Raw genomic sequence first — 22,790 nt, forward strand, 5'->3', positions numbered from 1 at the left:
CAAACTGCTGGAAGATTATGTACAGAACCTTACTCCACTCTTGGATTAAAATTACAACTCTAAGGTTGTGAAGAGGCTCATTGCACTAGGAAACTGTGCAGACACGTCAATACAATTCAGCACTACTTATTCTTTTACAGTAGGAGGGGGAATCCCTTTAGCAGTCTGAGCACCGTGCACCATTCTGATCATAGGGGCCAACATTCTGCCCACAGTTCAGCTGGAGAAGATCTGTAGTCAAAAAGAGCAGCTTACAAAACCTGGAACTGCTTTTTAATCGCTTAATATAACTGGGGACTAGAAAACAGCAACATGAATGCTTTCAAAAGCAAAATGCTTTTCTCTACCTTATAGTGTGAGCTGATGCAATAATGTAAATAAAGTTCAAGTACAAATCATGTCCAGGAACGTTAGCCCAGTGATGAAAGTCATGTTTAGCACAGCAACAGCAACATTTACGACGAGGTAATGAGAATGCATTTGAAGCAATGGGCTGCATCTTTATATCACTGATGCAACGCTGTCATGTACTGTCACATATTTCTAACATATTACTTCTAACAGCTGAAGTCTGCATTTGTTTCTAGTTGACTAAACCCAGAATAACTGAACCAAAGCCAGATGCTGCTGATTAGAAGAATGGGAATTTTCACTTAGCATTTACATAGTCCTTTTCGTCTTCAGAGAGCATCACAAACATTAGCTAGTTCTCTCACAATAACCTTCATGCTAACCTTCTGAGATAAAAGTAATATACTATAGGAAAAATCCACCTGAGAAGATACGTAATCAAGCATGCACAAAGCCTCAGATCTGTAAACTGTCTTGGCCTCTATCTCTGCCTAATGGTAGACTGTACTTCGTCAAGAATATAAGGCCTTTCACCAGGGCTTGGGAGTTAATTCACCATACAATGCATTTTACTAACATTATCTGATGGTAATAGTCCTTGAATTATAGATTTTCTACCATAGCTATAGGATAGAGCAATTCCTTTTCAGCAGATAAGGAACTTGAAATAAAAGCGTGTTAAACTTGCTGAAACTTGCTGAAACTTGCTGAAAACTGTTACAAAGCAAACCAGGGACACATCTGGGTTGGATGTTAGAATTCTGTAGTTTCAATTCCTACTCTTTTAGTCATTTGGAGATTTCTTTTTTTAACTCCTAATTCAGATTAGGAATTTCATAAGACTTTTAGAAAGCTTTCTCTAAAGCAGCAGAAGCTTCCTTTCTGCATCAGTTCTCTCTCCCTCAACACAGACTTGCTATTCTGGTTATCAGTTTAAGTGTCTCTAAGCCCAGAACCTTGAATAAGTTCCTTATGTTCCAATTGCTTGCACACTTTATGGACAAATAGATTGAAGCAGACGGTACTCATTTTCATGGTGACCCAGAACAGTTATTGTTACAAGAACACCTTTTAATCTCCAGTTTCTGCTTTTGAATTGAATTCAAGTGGGAAGAGATGAAAGAAAGCATCTCAGAAATCTGTTACTACAGCTGGTACTTCTTAGTTTATCATATGCTAGCTTTAATTCTCTTTGATTCTTCCTAGAATTATTGCTTCTATTTCTTAATTTGACAACCCGGCATTTGTTGCTATTTTTGACTGTGAAAAATCCCTCCCCTCCTACTTCTGTACAGCATCTTCCTCAGGGAAAAAATAAAGTTAACTTCTCTGTTGGTAAGGTTTCTTATAGCGCAAAAACAAGCGGATAAATAACGTTCATTGCTTACACTTCAGAAAAAGACTTACAGAACAAACTGAAGAGTGAAAGAAGGATAAGAGTCATGCTGATATGAAGGGCATCACTTGCACTGCAGTCCATTCTGGATTTCTTGCAGGAACACACTTGTAATTTCAGTTCTGTGTTGTTAGTCAGAGGTGGTTTTCCAGAATCTGTCACTGAGATTGGGATGTTGTAATTGGCCTTTTTCAGGTTTTGAAGCAGGACAACCTGGGCATGAGTATCTGCAAAGGATAAGGAGGTGAGAAATAGTCAAATATTGGTCATTTGGGTAAGAAGAAGCATTTGTAAACAGTATCAGACATGCCATAGTTACTCATGGAAATTAAAAGGAAAATGAGTACTCTAAGGAAAGATTAGAGAATTGAATTGCATGTGAAGTAAGAACAGGCAGTTAAAGAAATTCTTTCAGGTGTTTAGAACTCACTGTAAATATATTCCAAGCCCCATCAAAAGAACGACTTTCAAGAGTCCCTTTTGTTTAAATACATTATTTGGTCTACAGATTATTGGCAGAAATTACTGTAGAAACAAATATACTAATCAAATGCTAAGGCATGTCATGCCCAAAGCAATATAAGAGAGAAGAATTTATCTATTTGCCAAAGGAAAAATCCCTTCTTGGAAGGAAACACAGGTGAAGCTGTTTAATTACTTCCCCAGTTTGACTGAAAAGGCAGTGAAGGCAAGTAATGCACCTTCAGATCCACAGATCTGCTGCCCAGGTGAGTGTGCAGAGGCAGAAGGAATAAACCATGAAAAATAAAAGTAAAGGACTTACTGTTAAGCTTCGTGATTCTCCACAACTTTTCTGGGCCAGATTGCTTACTCAGTTCAAATTTAAATGGATCTGTATTGGGATGGAGGTCTTTGTCTGATGCTCCTAGTACCACTACTCTGAGATCTTTAGCGTCATCGCAGACTTTTGCCAGTGTTGGGTACAGGGATGGGACATTGTCATTGACGTCCTCCAAGGTGATGTGTAAAGTTCCTGTACCTGTAGCAGGAGGGTTACCTATATGAAGAGCAAACAAGAGTTTATTAAATCATCCTTCCACAAACATTTATCATATTTGTGCCTGCATGGATGCCGTGGAAAATAATTTTTATACATCTTTCTTCTGTCACATGAGAATTATTGCTTTTAAAATTGAAGAGTTAATGTTGTAAATTGTTGCTGTGTTTTCAAAAGGCGGTCTGTCTCTTTCTCCACAGTATGGACAATTATTCTAAGGAGAGTATTTTGAAGTCAAAATGAGATTAGGACATGAATAGATATCTGGGACAATCTGTTCATAAATGCATACTGAGAGAATCATAGAGGGAAATATCTCCTGCATAGACAGTGCAGTATTAAAAGAACTAAGGATGAGAAAAATAGGAGGAAAAATGACAGAAGAGGGGAGACAATTTGTATAGTGGGACTCATAAGTAGAACAGGAGCAGATTGTTCCTCAGTAACCCTTATCTAGGCCCCCATTTAGTTACATCACCGTGGAACCTATCAGCAAGCAACTCCAGAAAAATGTGATTTTTTTTTGTTTACCCTGAGCCACCCTGTGTCAGTGGTGGAGTTTCAGTTTCTCAAATTATCTGCCAGCCTGTCTCAGCCACGACCTGTAGGAGCCATCATCAGAGGTGAGGCTGCTCTTTACCCACCATAATACACTACAAACATTTGTGCCGAGGCTGTGACTGGCAAACCAGCTGCAGCACTGGCAGTGTTTGCAAAAGGGACAGCTGCCCACTGGGAGCCAAACTGATGCTAGCACCTCATTCCAGGGAGGTCAGAGAGGATCTGGCAAGTACTAATAGCTTTCAGTCACTACAGGTGTGTGCCACAGCTGAGCCAGTAACCTACTGCTTCCACTCTAAAGCGCAGTATCTTATTTATTATAGATCCCCTTACAGATCATTTTGACAGATCTCAGTTTTTTCTAAATGCACATTTCCTCCTGTATAGTTTACCATGTCTAATAATTTCCCATTTGAAATGCTGCACTTACTGAAGGGTCATTTTGTGATGCTCATTTTACTGGCTTACAACACACCATCTATGATCTCTGCAATTCCCGCAGCTGTAAACCCTCAGCAGGTAGAAAGAATTGAACAGGTTGTACTTAACCTGTAAAGCACCAGTGCAGCGTGTCATGGTAGTTTGACGTTTAGCACTTTCATGTGCAGCCCAATGAACTACAGAATTGCTCCTGCACCAAGAGTGCATCCTAAGAGAGAAGTAAATACCTTGTGGTCTGGATCTGATAAACTACTAACTGTAACAGTGTGCAATTAGTCCTTTCAATAACAAATGATACTGATGGTGACACTTCATCTGTTTCATGCACACATAAATGCATAACAAAGGCAGAATTTTCATAGTTCTTCAGCTTTCCCTCTCACTCATCTCTCACTTTGTCATCAGAAGGGTTAGGGTTGAGTTCTTTTTAATGAAAAAGAAATTATTTTTCGCTTTTTATTGGACTAATTGAATTTGCAGAAAGGCTCCAATACATTTTTTGTTCTTGATATATTATTAAGTAAAGTCATACAGCAGAATGGATGAAAAGACATTCGAGTATTTGAAATATGATCATAAAAGCCAGCCTTTCATGCGCTTAATTAAACTGCTGTCTTTAATTTTGAATGCATTATTTCCACACTGGACTGATAATGTCGTATGCACTGTCCTTCTTATCTTTCTCTGAAGTCAGTAATATTAAAATCCGTCTTTTGAAATTAAGAAGCCAACAGCATTATGAATGTACTGTTATTTTGTCAAATGCAGATATGACTGCATTTTCTCTGCCACGTTAATGTTTCCCTATCTTCATATGGCTCATGGGCCAGTCAACTATTCTGCACAAATAGGGAGGAAGGAAATTGCTTCTGTCCATTTCAATGACTTATTCTCTGGCTGTTTTATTTCTAATGATTTAAACAAAATCTTTTGCTGATTTATGAAGACTTCCAAAAGAAAAATAAGCAAATGTCAAGGTCGTAAGCTGATGCTTGTTAACACACATCATAAAAAATGCAACAACAAAAAAAAAAAGAATCAAGGAAATACGGTCACAATATATCCACTGGGAATATATGACTTTTATAAATGTGACAGTATTATTCTTTTGAAATAAGAAACACTCAAAAATCCCTTGATCTCTAGACAGCTCTAGTTTTGAAATGAAAGATTTCTTCAGCATATTTCAATCCTGAAATAGAACTAATTCTTACAGTAAAACTTTGCAGCTGAAAGGAGAATTAATGGGTAAACCAAGACACAAAGGGCTCAGTCCAGTAACCCTCAGGAATATCCTTTCAGAAGAGCTTGGTTCCCATTTTGTCATAACTCATCATTCCTGGTGAAAACGAATAGTTGGAACTTTTAGGTACTTAAGAGTCATATGGAACAGAGACAATTTCAAACTCCTGCTATGCATTCCACAAGTGGAATAGCTGTGGATATACTCTGGCATACATATGAATGAAATGTCATCACATTACTCATCACTCACATGTAAAAGCTGTTAAAACAGACTGAAGGATAGCTAATTTCACAATGGAAGAAAATCAGCACTTGCTATTGAATCCTGATTTTAATAATCTGGGTCAAAAATGAGATCTTTAATGAGTAATCTTGAGATGGTGATGTAAGAGCTATCAAGTTTATTAAGGTCTGTGGGGCTAAAAATTTGATGGCCAACACTAAAAATGTACAGATTCATCTTAGACTGTGATGCAATTGGAAATCTATGTTACACTTATTTGAACTGCACTGGGATTGTTAATTTCTTCATCTCCTAGCATTAGGCCACACAAAAATCTGATAGCAGTCCTTGGTTAGGCAATAGCTAGTGATGCTGTAAGATGCAACAAGGAAAAAAATAGACTAACGCAAAAGTAGTTCTATTTCAAGAGTTAGAGACGAGTGTAAGATATGCTGGGATCTATTGTCTGTGACCTAGAATCTGTAATGCAAAAGGCTGTTACCAGAAGAGGTCGATGTTTAAGTGGATTTCAAAAAATTTTTTTAAAAAATAGTATCAAAAGAAATGGTACAGTTCTGTAATTCTACGTACTTGCATCATAATGAAGAGCTGCACAGAATCACATTAGAATTATTAGTGATGTCTTAAATTATAAGCACTCTGAAGAAAAACCTGGCCAAGAAACTTGAAAACTGAAACTCAGTGCTGCTCCAGAAAGTTCCCACAGGAACAATGATGGCATTTAGACATCTAACTATTCAAATAAGACTGCAAATCAGGCAGTCAGATTCTTAAAAGATACCAATTATGGACAATGATGACCATGGATTAAGATGACATTTCTCTTAAGTGTCAAGACTTGCATAAAATGGCACGTCTAACAAGTAATTGTGGTTGAATGGCTGATGATTCATTTAATCCAAGCATAACATTTTATGGACGTACAGAGCCATTTCATGTTCCTCTTTAGTTTCTAAACAGAAATGTGATGCTGTGTACAGATTTCTAATACTGCTGAGTTGTGTTTTATGAAATTAAAGCCAATATTCATACTGAATGGAAACTGAATTAAGAAGTTCTTTATCAGTGTACCTTTCAATACCAGCTACTTCAATGTATTTGAAGTGGGAGCAGAAACACAGAGTTGACTAACACCACACAAAGGTGAGACTTTCCTCCTGTGCTAGACATACCTGAAACCAAAAACCACTAAAAGTGAAAGTCAAGGACTACATTTTGGGGCTATCTGAAGGAAAAGTCAGGAAGCGACTGCAGGTTGCCTGCAGAGCATCCTATTTTGTGGTACTGTGTAAACACCTGCGTTTCTACAGGTCTTCCTACAGTTAGTATCACAAAAGATTACACACTGTATTAATAAAATCCACAGTCATGTTTAATTGTCTCACCACACTTTGTGGAGACAGATCAGTGGAAGCATTCAGACAGTCAGTGAAGATGCTAGTAACTACAAAGCATCAAATCACTGATGTGAAAGTTGGCTTTATGTGATGGCAACTCCAAATGGTGACTTTCCTTGGACTGCTGTGACTTCATACAGTTGTTTCACTTGATGCTAAGTGAGGTGTGGGGAATTTACCACTTGCTGCCTCAGCATCCCGGCCACATCAGTCTGCTAGTGCTGGACATGCAGTAGATAAACGCGGTCATGCATCTGCGCTAAGTTGCCAGCCTGTACTCCCAGAAACAAGTCAGAAATATTGCTCTAAATTGGCTGATTATTTTTAAGATGGAAAGTGCTGTTTACATGCACCAGAAAGAAGAATAAAGTCATGAAGACTTGGTCTTTTTTTTTTTTTTTTTTTCTTCAGCTTTCCTTTTCCAATTTTCAGCTACCAAGAAATATAGACTATATTACCCTAACTGCCTTTTACAAACATTCAAAACATATTCAGGATTCAGAAAATGAATATTTTTTGACATTTGAGATTGCAGTAAGTTTAGATTATCCTTGAAAGTGAGAAATGGATATTCCTTAAACATTCTTGAGAATATACCCAGATAGAACAACTACTTGAACAGCGCTACTTAAAATGATAATCTGTAGTCAACAAGCCTCTAAAATATTTAAACCAGTATTTCCCATCCTGACTTGAGCTTTCTGAGTTCTGTGGTGTTTTTTTTTTTTTTTTTTTTTTTTTGTTTGTTTTGTTTTTTTTGTTTGTTTGTTTGTTTGTTTTAAATCCCTCTTTGGCAAGTCTGACATGCGCATATATAGTTTTGGTTTGGTTATTTGTAGATTAAAAGGATTTTATAAGCTAAAATATATATATATATATATATATATATATATATATATATATTCAGCTAATTGGAATTCATTTAATTTAGGAAAAACTTTCTCGTTTAACTCTTTTTCTTTTCTTTTTTGGCACCAAATTTGATCTAAACTAGAACAAGTGGCACAAGGAAGAAGGAAGTATTATCAAACACACACACAAAAAACTTTTCCACGTGCAATGTGAAAATTAGCTGTGACTAAATTAGATGAAAGTCAATTTACTTGTAAATAGTATGATTGGTTCAGTGGTGCAGCTAAGGAACAAAGGACTGGTAATTGACTAACAAGAAAAACCCCAGGCACAAACCTGAAAACATTAAGGTATGCAACTGCATGTATTCACTTAACTTTAGGCTAAAGTTCACCCAATGGCATGAAAAGTTAAAGATGTGAAATATTCTGTACTTAGAACACTGATGTTTTTTATCTTGGTCATTACCACAAAGGAATATTGATGTGTAAGTGCTTTTGCAGTAAAACTTACAATTAAAAACATTCAAGAAATGAAATGAATTTAATTTCAATTATTACACTTTAAAAAAAAAAAAAAAATTACATTTCCACAGAAAATTCAACCAATTTAAAGAATCCATCAGCTACACAGATTTAAGCCACAGTACTGCTAGAAGCCAGAACAGCTTTTAGGAGGAATGTAGGAGGAATGAACTGTCACTTTTCACATGGTCATTATGAATGGTAAAAAGAGTTGCGCACTCAATTCTTCTTATTAAATTAAGCTCCCAGCACCATCAAATTAATACATGTTATCTATGTCCTTCTATGTCACGATGCAAAAATTACAAGGCCATTTAATTCCTCAGGCAAGCAGTTTGTCCTCTGCCAGGCATGTAGGGTATCATGGCCATATAGACTTCTGTCTCAGACTGACAGAATGGAAACTCATTTGCTCTCAATTTTACTAGAATATTTATGGTCTAGCATTTAGCAGTGGTTTTTAATCCACTTGCATTACCATTTACATAACCCACAAAGCTCCATTCCAACTTCTTTTACCTGCTGAGACTTTTCTGTGGGCTAACAGTTGCAGAGATACAAAATGAGAAAGTGGAATGAACTGTTTGATCAGTTACAGCAAGAACAATTTTTCTTCATGTTTGAGCCTAAAAAAAGCCTTCGAGAATGTGAGTTCTCTAATCTCTGGCACAATTACATTTCCTCTGCCCCATCATGAATAAAGCACTTTAAACTTTTGTAAACCACATTTGAATCATAATCATATGAAGGTCAGTTTCAACATTCGCAATGGCATCTACAGAATTCCCTTCATTTTACTCCTATGTAACTAACTGTAAAATGTCGGACTGCCTAAGATCTTCACTTGGACGTGGATTTATTTTTTACCAGTTTCTCTACTTTCAGCTTCATATTTGCCTAAAGGAGAAGCTGTTCCCTTCTACTTAATAGAGCAAGATGGAGGTGAACAAAGAACAAAAGGAGCATTTCAGAAATTCCCAAAGCCAGGCTATGCAGGACACAGGCTGTGTTTTAGGCTCTCTCTAAGTTCACTTCAAATACAGATTGTGAGAAACAATGCTTCGTGCTCTCTAATGATACTGCCATGAAAATCTAAACTGAAATTTTGGAGTCTGCTCTCTCCTGTTTCTTTTCTACCTCCATACACCATGCTTCTCATCAGACTGTGTGTGCACATGAGATGATCTGGCAGCAGGCACTCGCACTGCAGGCGTAAATCCCATTCAGACAGCCCTGTTCCATTATGTTTTGTGTTCCAGCTGAACTCCATTAACAGTTCAAGAAAAGTAAACGGAACCAATAGAGTGGGAAAATACCAAGATTTGGGTGTGCTGCTCAGAGTCTGACATACTTGAAATCTGACCTTATGAATGCCACATACTGACATTTTCTATGGAAGAGGTCCCGAACTTCCCATGAAGTTGAAATTTCCTGTTTTAAATATACGCATTGACATATCGATTTCTTTTTTCCAGAACATAAAATAGTTTTTGAAAGTTGCAGTGCTTCGTTCATTCACTCAGATAAAATATGCAGATCCTATTTTTGAGTAATTACATTTCACAAGAGCACAGCTCTTTCAGCATATCAAATTGCCACTGACATATGCCATCCGTCTTAAATACTGTTTTCAGCATTCTAATTTCTTTTCCTAATCATGAGTCCATGATGACAAATTAAAACAATATTTTGCGTGCAATTCATATTTTGCTGAAATTTAAAATGGCAAGAAAAGGATAAGTACTCCGTTTATTTTCTCTTCTCAATTAATACAGCAATTAAGATAAGGAGTATAAAACCGGCTTAATTGGGTTGCTATGGCAACTAATTGCCTGATTTCTTCAAAAATAGCATGTTTTAGGCAGAATCAATCTGTGGTAATTTAATTATGTACATCATGAAGCAAGAAGACAGGTTAGGTACATGTAAAGAAAAATTCTATTTGCAAATGGTGACACATCTCTTTGTCACTCAATTATTTTCTAGCTGTTGTCTGTTTCTGTTCATTACACATGCTACAGAATGACAATTTTTCCTTCTAATGATTAGGAGTATCAAGAACTGCACAATGAATGCTTGAAAGTATTTCAGATGGTCCTTGGAAACAAGGAAAGAGGTGAAAATTAGATCCTGACTCACCTCCTTCTCATTTTCCTTTCAATGAGGAACAGAGAAATTGAAGCAGTGCAACTCAGCTACCTAGTTTATACATGAACAACTGGCCTCAGCATGAAGCCAAATCCTTGCACTGGCCAGTGCAACTTGGGGATGGTGATGTCACAAGGAGAGCAAGACACTTTTCCAAAAGAAAAAGGTGGCTTTCACTCATGGATTACTGCTGTGATTAAAGTTGTATCAGTTTAAATTGTGAACTCTGAGCTGAGTATCTTTAACATACGGAACAGGTAACACAATTTTTAATGACATTTATCCTCTTCTATGTTTAACCTAGCACAAGTACTTCTATTCCCAATTTTTTTCCTCAGTAGACCCCTAGTGATGAGAATAGCAGGGGAGAAGCTGGCTCACCAGCAGGACACCAGAGTTTGTGTCTCAGTGGGAAAGCACTGCTGCCTGGCTTTGTGCAGGCTGCACCCTGCCGCGATGTCATGGGAAACTGCAGTTGCTATTAGTATTTAAATGAGCCAGTAAGATTGCATATTGGCATTTCCACATTTCTCACCAGCAGCTGTCCTACCTGACCAGCACAGGTGGTTTTCCATATATCAAGCAAACAAAAGTAATCAAAGTTCTTCTTCTACAGACCTGGAGAATTTATATAATTGGAACATTAACTGGGGCATACAATTCCTCTGCAGTAATACTGTTCATTGACTTCAGAGAAAACTGTTTGGATCTATATTACTATTCCTTTTTCTCTCTCTCTCAAAAAAAAAAAAAAGGTGTAAACATTACTCAGCTTTTTTAACCTTTTAAAATTTTTCCAGACAATTTAAAATTTTAAACTTTTCCTTCTCCCCCCCCCCCCCCCCCCCCTCTAAATTGTGAGTCAGACTCTCAGAATACAGTTGAAAAAGGACAATTCCAAGAGAGTTTTTAGCATGACAGCCTTTATGAGAAAAACATATGGGTATTATGCTTTTACCTCAAATGCTCCAGAATGTAACGGCATTCGTACAACATAGTTACACAGCAAATCACCTGGAAGGTCTGATCCAAGCAGGTATCTCAAACTCAAGTGATCTATTGCCTATATATGCGTTGTTTATACATATACTCCCAATAATTGTACTTTATGCTTATGATATTGCATTGTTTTTAGTGATTAGAACAGTGACCATTTTGTTTCCTTTATTCATCACTGTTGGCACTTTTCTTAATCCTGATAACCCCTGATTAGATTGAATGAAACCAAGTTTGCATAAACCTCACTTTGTCCTCTTATGAGCTCATTCTCAGATTAAACACAGTTCATGACACTTCAGTGTGTTAACTCTGCTTCATGATATTTCCTACCATTATTTAATTTCTTCTTTAATAGACCAGAGACTCTGTGTCCACACAAGTCTTTAATAAAGAGTTTTCAAATTCTAACGACACTACCTTGACCTTTACTGAAATCAGAAGTACAGAGCAAATTAGGATATTCATTCCAAAAAGTTTTTACCATGATATTTCCCTCAATAAAAGGTCAAACTTTATTATCTATGAAATTAATACTGTGTCCATCAAATGTGCTCATACTCATTGTTTAAATTATGTTTGGGAATGTATAGGAACTGTGTAGAGCAGATCTAATATAGTTCATACTTAGCTAAATTTCTCTTCAGTTCATTGCATGACAGTATCAAGTTCAAAAAGAATATAATAAATAACTGTATTATTTTCTGCACTTGAATGACTCCATTTTCTAATAATTCTCTCATGTTTACTGTCCTACACATAAAGCAAGCTCATGTGATTTACTGAAAGAGATAGAGATGTGATGGATTTATATAAAGAACCACAACTATGAAGCTCCTGTTTTTACTTCTGGCTGAAATCTCAAACATTTTACTCAACAGAAAAACACCCCACCACTTGCCCCCTGCCCTGAGGGGCAATATCAGCAGTCAGTGCCTGATGCGCCCAGTAACAGCTTCTCCACTGATATCAGTGGAAGGGGAAGAAAAACTACCACCATGAGTTTTGCCTTCAGCTGCCTCTACAGCTGAAATAAGATACCAGTGTGTGGTGATTTGAAAAACAGGCAGTGATGGAATATGATGGATAACAGAATCCCTTCTGCAGTTAATACATTCTATATGCCATGAATACTAGCAGAAAATAATTTCTTCTTTTAATGTTGGACTAAGGTCCTTTTGCAAGGACCAATGTCCAAATTTTTGTTTCATTTTAGAATCTTGCCACATTATAAATACCATTAAAAAAAACAATATCAGCACACACCTCACAGACACACAGCACAGTAAACATCATGTTTGAATGACCAATATTGGCACCTTAGCATGCCAGTACTAAATGCACACACGTGGTTTCTAATTACTTCATTAAATAAGTCAATAATGTTGGAGTAGATTAGCTCCTGTGCTAACAGGACTACCAAATTAGAAATAAACACAACAGCTGCTAGAATTAGATGCTGACTCAGTATGTCAGCTGAACACAATTCCTTTATGTCCAACCCATGTTACCACATCCTCTCTTGCTCTGTGTAGAGCACCTTTTACACACCTCTTCCTCCTCTTGTTTTTCCAGCATGGAAAAAGTTCTGGGAATGAAGAGGGTTCACTGAGCAGTAAGGCTCCTGCTTTAGAATGGGTGAGTAATGAGCATTACTGTGCTGAGAGTAGGATAAACATCTACCCAAAAGTAAGGAAAATCCATCTTCATACTGACTGATTCTCACAGTAAGCAGTAATCAACATTTTATAGTTGAGTGTTCCACCTCTTCTTGTTGAGGGCATTTGACTTCACCTTTAAAACATGTGAAACTTTGTTTTTTTCATAATCCCTCAGTAATATTATCCTGGAATGTTACTTTTACCTAAGGTGATATTTCCTGATGTGCCATGTTTTAAGATGCGTTTTAAACTTTATTTGATAGCAAGTTAAAAACAGAAATAAGTTTAGTGCTACATTTTGCTATGGAAATTTCCCTAGAAAAAGTATGTGTATGAATGATAAGGAAATCATCGTGTCAGCAGAGTTTTTATCTTTTATATTTAAGGAGATACTTATTTTTTTCCTTCCCCCCCCCCCAACCCCATCAGTCCCTGCAAATGTTCCCTGAGTCATGTGGTTACAAAAATATAGAATTACTGTCCTAAAAAGAACATTTTGCAATTCATCACCAGGACTCAACCAGCTGCAGCTGTGAGAAAACGTTACCATATTAGCTGTTCTATTACGGACAAATCTGTTATTTATTTGGTGCCGTTAGCTCTGGAGATTTGCAGAAATGTTCACGATTTTCTCTTTTCTTTATGCTACAAAAGTCGCTTACTGAATTTTCACTAGATAGTTTAATTCTGATTATATTTGACAGAAGGAACTTTAATCCTCATAATATTTTAAAAATATTGCACTTTAACAAGGGTTTTTACTTACGTTTTTATTGCCATTGTCACTGCATTGAATAGAATAGAATTCAGCATATCAGGGACAAGTTGTTATTGGAACTAAGATGCCTTAGGCTTACTAACTCAAATATTATGAAGAAATTAACTCTGATAAAGACGATTTATTACTTTCCAAGAATATTCACATACTATTTGCATCTCTTATTGAGATCTCAGCAAAGGAATAAGCATTTGAGATGTAAACTTAAATCAGAGTTGCTCTGAATTTGATGTTTTTTCTTTGTTATTGCAGGGATCTCTTGTATCTTCAGATGGCCAGCTAACGAAGTGCTTAATCATATGCATGTGTACCTTTCCCAAGAGCAGCTTTCAAACAGAAATACAGTTATATATTTAGTGAACATAATCCATAGTAGTTACTCACCACTGTCTATTGCCAAAAAGAGAGCAGTGTATATGTTATTCTGAACATGAGGAGATTCCCGATCCAGGATTGCAGTGGTGGCAACGGTACCATTGGTGGGATTAATCTCTAGCCAGCTTGCTGGATCCTTGTAAACCGAATACCTAAGTAAAAAGAAAATAACCATTACCAATTTGTATATTTAGAAATAAAACAATTACATTGCTATAGAAGATTATGCCTTTTCAATCATAGGTTTTTATGGGGTGGATCACATACAGCTTAAAAAAAACCCAACAACTTGGTGCCTTTTGAGATGGAGTGTTATTGTTAGGTTCATTTGACAAAGAAATACAGATTTGAGCCAATACTTGAAGCCCCAGAGCTTGACAGAGAAATCAATATCTGAAACATTATATAGGATCTGCTTCCTATTTACAGCCTTTGGAGTGTTACACAGCTAAAGAATCCGAACGCTTTCAGCAGGCCTCTGCAGTATCATTGGTATTTACGGACAAAATAAACCCTCTCACATTCTTCTTCTAGACTCAAAGTTCTGCTTGAACTCAGATTTATTTACTTTTATTGCTTTTCCAAGTATTTTTCATTTTTTTCCCTCGCAATTAATTACTTAAGATGGGTCTGGAGATGCAATAAACTGCAAGGTATGATATCAAAAAAGAGTTTTGATTCATTAGGCCCGACTTGGGAGCTGGATGTACGCAGACGCTCAGTTTGCATGCATTTGTCCTGCAGTTTTTGATCCGTTGCTTTTTGCTTCTAATAATTTGATATAGTTGTTGCAATTGGACAGACCAGTATGATGGGAAAGGCATTACAACAAAGGTGTGATGACAAAAGGACCAGCACAAAAGATGCTATAAAGGAATCTAATTAGTTTGCTCACCCATATCAGAAGATTCCAGGTTCACAAGGGAAAAGCTTCACCAAGAAGAGATCTCCAGAAAGAGATCCTTCCTCATGGGCAATCAGCCCTTAAATGAGGTCTAAGAGAGGTGCAGCCAGAGGTGAATTGCCTTCACCTGTGCTCCCAGGGCTGACCAGGTTCTTTCCCCAGGTGCTCAAGCAGTGGTTCAGGCTGGGACTCAGCAATTCCCATACAAATGTTCAGAATCTTAGAACAATTCCACCATGTTGAGGAGATTTGAATTTGAAAATGCTGTCTGCCAAGATTCCGTAGTACATAATTTGCTACGATGCTTTCTTTGTATTAATCAGCACAAATGTTTAGACCCAGATACTGGAAATATTTAGAGAGTTTGTGGACTTTCTGCACTAAGAACTACCTGCTTTAACTGAAGTGATAAGCATAAGAGTGTTCATTATTAGGGCCTGATTTTAACTCAGTTAAATATATTAAGCAACATAATAATACAGAACTAAATTAACTGGCAGCAATTCCCTTTCCAATGAAATTTTAAATATTTTAGACAAAAACTCAGATAAATAATCAATAGTATAACAACATGTTTATCTTTTTTTTTGTAGTGAATGCTATAGGGCCTGAACAGCCATAAAAACTTCTTAAATGATAAACAACTGACATGAAACCTGTTGTTGTTTAAAGAGCTTGTGTGAAGCCAGTGCCTTGTGAGGGTGCTTGTGTGAAATGTGTTCTGTGTGATAATGGTGTGAAAAACAATCGTAATTTATCAGTGCAACTACTTTCTGAGAAAGGAAACAAATGTAACAGATTGTTAGGAAAAAATAAAGCATGTAAAAAGAAAGAAAATGGTATTTGCTAGAAGAGGAAAGAAAAGTTGCAGGCCAACCAGAGATGTGGTCTCATTGAATTCCTACTTCAGAGGCTTGCTTTGGTATCTTTTTCCTCTGGGAAGAGGAAATATAAACCACAGTCAGTTGCTAGATCCCTCTAACAAACTAAGGCATGTCTATTATCATCCTTGACAATGAAGGGGCAATGTTAGCTGTCCTGCCCAGCTGCTTCTGAAGCCCCAGTTCTTGTCTCAGGCCTATAAAATTTCTGCTTTGTCATCATCCAGAAGCTGTTTTAATGAAATGAAGAATGGGTCCCCTCCCATCCCTCATCCCAGCACCAAGTCAAAATTTGAAATAATCCCACAGGAAGACGTCATTAAGCAAAGACAGTAATTTGGGGGCACGGTCACCATAATCTTCAGCAGGAATAAAACTGATTGCTTAAAAAGGTTCAAGTTCTGGGCATACCAGATTCCTCATTCATAGAATCATAGAATCACAAGGTTGGAAATGACCTATAAGATCATCCAGTCCAACCGTCTCCTCATCACCATTGCCACCACTAGCACTAAACCATATCGCGCAGCACGTCATCCAGACGCCTCTTGAACTCTGCCAGGGACGGCGACTCCACCACCTCCCTGGACAGCCATTCCAGTGCCTGACCACTCTCTGAGAGAAGTTCTTCCTTATGTCCAACCTAAACCTCCTCTGATACAACTTGTGGCCATTGCCCCGTGTCCTGCTCGTTGCCCGGGAGAAGAGGCCAAATCCCTCTTCACCACAACCTCCCTTCAGGAGGTTGTACAGTGCAATGAGGTCTCCCCTGAGCCTCCTCTTCTCCAGACTGAACAATCCCAGCTCATAAGACTTGTGCTCCAGACCCCTCACCAGTTTTGTTGCCCTTCTCTGGACACGCTCCAGGACCTCAACATCTTTCCTGTAGTGAGAAGCCCAAAACTGAAATTAGTTTGAAATTCATGAGCTAGGCAGCACAGGTGCAGTTACTTATGCCTGAGAAACAGGACAGAAACATCTTTTCCCATGCCAAATATCAGGTATCCATTATAACTGGGTTAGATGAACGCAGAGAAATACCTGAATTTCACTCTAGAACACACACAGCTCCAGAATCCTTATGGATTTGCCACGTGGCTCACAGGACCATTTAAATAAACTGATCTATAGGTTGATTTCATACTCCAAAGATCAGTAGGATACTCTCATTTCTAAAGAACAAGGTGCTAATAGACAGTGGCTATGTGAATGCTGTTCTTCGCTAAGACTCATAACACATGGCTTGCTTATGGTCCAACAGAAGTCACTGAGAGTTTCTAAACGATTGGCTTCCTTCCCCAGGAGCAGAAACTATCCCTTAGGTAATACATGGAGAAGAAGCAAAGGCAGCTGCTAACAATGAGACATTCCATCAACACAGCATGTCCCTCCACCTAACCATTTGAACACTAATCAATAGCTGAACTTTATCTCCTGTAAAAACAAGTTGCTAGAATGATAGCAACACAGATCCATTCGTTTCACTTTTTTTTTTATTGTTGTTTTTATAACTTTGCAACAAAGATACGCACAAACATATGAAACCAGGGCAACCTAAACAATTCACACTCCATTGTAAAACTGCAAATTCTCAATTAACCCTGAAACAATTTAAGAAGATTCAACACTTTTAAAGTAATGAGAATTTAAAATGGATTGTATTATCTTCCCTGATTGCTCTACAAAGCACTGATGGCTGTGCAAATAAAAAACTGAATTGTATAACCTGTGATTTGGCACAGGATAATGTAAAAGTAGTACTTTGTCTTTCCCACATTTTTACTTATTGTGAGTATACTGCAGTACAGCTAAGATAATTGTTCTGTTTTTTTTGTTTGTTTGTTTTTTTCTCTTTCATTTTTTTTTCTTTTTAGGACTCTGCTAGCAAAAGATTTAGAATAAACTCATTAAGAAAAGCACTATAAAAATACAAATATAGAATACAGAACTTCACTTTTTATGTTTGACTCCAATGGGATCTGCTGATATGTGGCAGTCTTGAAAATCAGACCATGTTTCGGTGGTTAAACATGAACTTATGTGCCCACTTGCACCCACTCTGTTTTGAAAATCATAAGCATGTTGATATGTCTGTATGGATGTATACAAACCTGTGTTCTCTGGAATGCCAATTACTGCTTATTTTAGAATTATTCTGTGTTGCACAAGTGAAATTTAGTACTGCCTCATGGAGTTTTTTTGTCTTCTTGTGTTTAATTTAAACAATGTCAGCAGGTTATAGACTCTGAGGTTTATTTGAACACGTGAGCATGGGCGAGTGGGTGTAGCCTGTATGGTTGTTATCTGCCTGCACAAGGTTCATGCCCTGGCATTATCTGTAAGGCAGGTATTGCAAAAGAAGCCGAAGAAACAATTCCCTGGAAATCATCTGCTGGAAAGTATATACCTTAGCTGTAGAATTATGAACAGATGCAGAGAGGCTATATATGCAGAAGGGAATACAAATCAATCTATGCCTTTTGACTATTTGATGCAGAACTACAATAAAATAGCAAATATATGGAAATAATTTTAAATGCATAAATGTCATCTTTTCCTTCTTGTAGTGCAGGTAAATAATTCAGTGGATGCCTCCTGGGGTGGCTAGCAGACGTGCTTGGTAGCTGTGGCTGGCAGCTTGATTAGCACAGAAGACTATTACACAGAACAGAGGTAATAATACAGATGTGGAAATCTTATCAGAACCACAACCTTGCACTAGCCACAACAACAGTTTTCACAGCCAACAATCAAATAGCCCAGGGGGTGAGAAGAGAGCAGCCAGGCATCTAGATGCTGCTCTTGGCAAGGACTGCCAGAGCTTGGTATTTGCCAGAATTTTCCCATGTGGAGTCAAAGGGTCTTGGCTCTTATGCTATAACAGAAAGAGAAGCAAGGCAAAATGAGGCATTTTGAACATACTGAGTATCACCACAATAGGAAAGAGTGGTGCCAAATCTGTACTGAATGACCCATCTGTGCCAGCTTGCTTTGTGGCGCTGACAGGAGTTAAGGTGAGCAAGCTGGACAGGCTGGGAAGGGTGGCAGCTTTATACATCTGGGCACTGCTCAGCTCACCTTGTACAGAGATTGTTTGAGCAACAGGATGCAGCAGAAGTGGTTCAGTGGTATTGATCCAATGAAGTATCTGACTTTGCAGCTAGAATCTGAACTGCAGGCTGCAGGCAGCAAGATGACACAATGGCTAACTAGTGAGCAGGGCATAAGACGTCATGTAGAAAGAGTTTTGAAGGGAGTGTGAGTTCATCTCACCTTCTGCTGTTCAGGGACTGGCTGGACATTGGTCAGTGGGTGGTGAGCAACTGCTTCCACATCACTTGTTATATACACTAGTATATATGAATATATGACTCTTACCCTTTTTCTCTATCTTAGTAAATATTTTTATCTCAACCTACGAGTCCTACTTTGTTGGTTTTTTTCCTGATTCTCTTCTATCCCAGTGGGAAGGGAGCGAGTGAGCAGACGACTGCCTGGCATGCAGCCACCTGCCAGGTTAAACCACAGCACCAAGTTTTAAAATGCTAAGGTTGTACTTCTGCCTTGAGAAGCTTTTAAAAGGATAAAATTACTAAAAAGATTGCTAAAGGACTGATAACATAAGGCAACGATGGACATCAAAGGTACTGAGATAGGCAGAATAGAAAAGAATAATTTAAATAGCTTTCTTAACATGCAGAAAAATCATTACTGTCATTTTCAAATTGTACAGTTGCATAACTCCTTTTTTTAACCACATTTAAAATAGAGATAAAGCCAGATGATTCAAAATTCATTCTCTCTTCTATGTGCATGTGTCAGTGTGAGCGTATGATGCTTACTGGTCCTGGGTGAAACTGAAAGTGTCAAAATATTGATAGCAGCCATTTTCATAGCATTTCAATCTGTTCAATCTGACTGGAAGGAATCAGTATCAGAAATGTAACAAAGCTGATTCATACATTCATAGTCACAGCTTTTATGGATTCTGGCCCTGCTGACATAAGGAAAATATATCAGGGTTGAATATACCCAACATTTCCCCTAAGCACACACTTCTGTTTTAAATGGAAGCCATTCACATTATTCACATTTCTCAATCCGTAGCATTTCACCTACAATTAGATGGCATGTTGAAGTTACCGTATCTGTTTTGCTCTTGCTGAGACTACAGCTTATCATGGCAGTCTCTGAACTTTTTCCACGAGCTCTTCATGATCTCCACAAGTAAAATGATTAGTGGGGCAGGTAACTTTCTGTTTGCTGTGCTTAGAGCTCAGAATGAGACCTTCCTTTTGTCTCTGAATAAAAAATCCTCCAAACACAGGCATTATTTAATCTTTAAATCAAGCCAACACGAATCTCATATCAACTCCTGAAAAATCAAGACTACCTTCCCACCATGTAACATCTTCTCCAGTGTGCCACCGGCACCTTTTGCCTGCACTAATTATGGCAGCGAAAAACACAGCATGCCTGAACAGTAGTAAGGAGGCATTACTGGGCATAACTGAAATCATCACATTAACAAAAACTCTGGCAATTAAATCAATCCCCAGTAGGACTTATTTACCTTATCACACTTGAAGAAGACTACTAGTAAGGATTTATGAAGGAACTCAATTATTCAGCAGGCTTTTCATGCCTCCTTTCAATATCACTTCCACACATGCCTTCCTATTTGGATATCATTTGGATATACCTATTTGGATGAGAACATATTTCTTCCTTTGTAACTCTTGAGAAGTTCTACATTTTCTGCTGAGATCCATATGACACATCCTTCTGTGTGAGCTAAAGCCAGAGGTGAGCAGTATGATGTTCAGTTTGTAAATGCCTGGGTCTGAGCCTGTGTGCATCACACAGGTTAGCATCTCTTGCAACAGTCAGCAATGCTCTGCAGTTCAACGAAGAGCCAATGCCAACCATACAGCCCCAGTGCAGCTGGCACTGGTCTGTCCCATCAATTCTGTGCCTTGGTTTCCAGCTCCTTTTAAAAGAGTGCATGCTGTTGGCATGGCAGTATTGTCAGAACTATATTGTTACTGCTATGGGCACAAGATCACCAAGAATTTCAGTGTAACTGCTGTTGCTTAGGGTGTTCTGACATGCAGGCGTATTGAGTGATAATTCAAAGCTAAGTTTTTTTTCTAATTTATTAGCAATTCAAATAAAACTGCTTGAAGTAACAAAAGCATGTCAGCAGGTAAATGGCTATGTGGTAGGAGAGAGAGGAGCAAAAATTAATCAGTACTGTTTTCTGTACATGGACAAGCTGCACTGCTGTCAGCAAACCAATACACAGTGCTACTCTGGCACTTTGTAATTCCCATATTCCTTGTTGCTTTCATCACAACCGTCCTGTATCTGAGTTGTGGGTCTTGTGCTTCCCAAGGGGATGCAATGGGCATATCAATCTACTTATAGATATAATGACATATAATATCAATATGTGATACATTATATTACATACCAATATGCATATATGACATATTAAATACTCCATGTGCCATTTGCAATAGGTCTATGCTAGGCATTTCAGATATGCATATGAGGGACCAGAATAATGGCCAGGTGGTGCATGGGAACTGGTAATGGTAAATACACGTCAGCTGATGGAGATCCCTGTTGGATTACAGCCATTCATTTGTCACCCAATGAATAAGACACCCATAAATTGATACAGCAACACCTGCAGCCTTACAGAGTCAGCAAGATGAACTAGTTCTTTAACTGTAGCATTTTCCTTTTCATCTGTGTAATATGAATGAACTGGAAAAAAAATCCTGCATTAAGCACAGTACTCTCCATGACAGATGTCTGTCCACTGTACTGGGGACATGACCTTAAATGACTAAAGAGCAGCTCTGGGATTTAATACAGTGGGGAAAACAGAAGCATAAGTATTTCATCACAGAATGTTACTGAGGCAAAATCTAAGCATTTAATCACCTCAAAACCTACAGGCCAAGACATAAGAGAAACAAGTGCTGGTATGCCATTAAAGATCTCTTTCAGATCCTTCAGAGCCATTCATGTTGATTGCTGGACCTCAGAGCCTTCTGAAAATCTCTTCTGTGTGTCAAACTTTGTCATTTCACAAAACCATCACCTACACTTTTTAAGGCCCATTTTGACTCCTAACCCTACCTAACTTTGGGCAAAACCTTAACATATGTATATCCCTTGTAGGCATTCTCCATTAAGACAGAGCTCAGAAATGCCCAATAATCTCCATAAGACGATGCCAATGAAAACAAACAAAAAAATCTGAACTGTTATGTTTGTACTTTCCATTCGCTGTATTTGTACACTGCAGATGTTGAACTAAGCATAGTTAACCACCTTTTCCCATTAAATATATGGTCATACAAAATGTGCGGCTTCAAATTCAGTTTAAAATGCTGTTACTAGAAGTATGGCTTTATGCTAAATGAGCAGTAGGGCTGTGAAATACCTCCTGCAGTCTCTCCTGCAGAAACTCAGGCATACTCAAATTACTTCAGGTAGACTATTTTAAATTAAGAATGTTAAAATAAAAGAAGCAAATTTAACTGAAATATTCTATTATTAATAAGAATAAATACATCATTAACAACAACAACAAAAAAAAAAAAACACAAAAAAACCTGTAGTAAATCAAATTTTCTGGCAACATTGTTAAGAAAGGCATTAGGTCAAATGCATTTTTAAACTTCCTGCTGATAGAGGATTTATGCAATAGCCATTTTTCAGCTCCATGGAACAGATTTACGCGCTTGCAGACTGTCTGTATTTTTAGAGGCTGGAAATGTCAACTTAAGAGTACAATTTTAAAAAATAAAGTCCCCATCAATGTTGTGCCACAAGTCACTCTGTGCATTTTTGGTCCCAAAATTCATGTTTCTCTGTGATAAACTGGACGTATCCCAGGGTGAATTCATTAGCTGTGCACTGGTGCATAGCTCAGCTCTCGGGCTGGGCAGTGCAGTAGTAATTCACTGCTGCAGCCCTTTCCCAAGCGATGCCACAGTGACTC

General features: G+C 37.8%; 1 protein-coding gene across 2 annotated transcripts in view; it reads right to left on the reverse strand.

The window, feature by feature from the left end:
* The window catches only part of CDH13 (cadherin 13), a 433,519-nt gene that overhangs the window by 17,225 nt on the left and 393,504 nt on the right, over window positions 1-22,790 (reverse strand). Inside the window, exons 11-13 of one of the 2 annotated variants that reach the window (XM_042876979.1) lie at window positions 13,997-14,139; window positions 2,532-2,765; window positions 1,759-1,974 (exon numbers count right to left, since the gene is read on the reverse strand). In XM_042876979.1, the coding sequence (XP_042732913.1) occupies window positions 1,759-1,974; window positions 2,532-2,765; window positions 13,997-14,139 (593 nt within the window). Of the gene's footprint in view, window positions 1-1,016; window positions 1,975-2,531; window positions 2,766-13,996; window positions 14,140-22,790 lie in introns of those variants that run through there. The other variant, XM_042876978.1, reaches the window with a different exon arrangement.

This window comes from Lagopus leucura, unplaced genomic scaffold (genome assembly GCF_019238085.1).
Source record: "Lagopus leucura isolate 7727_CA_CO unplaced genomic scaffold, USGS_WTPT01 Super-Scaffold_100017, whole genome shotgun sequence".
NCBI classification, from domain to species: domain Eukaryota; kingdom Metazoa; phylum Chordata; class Aves; order Galliformes; family Phasianidae; genus Lagopus; species Lagopus leucura.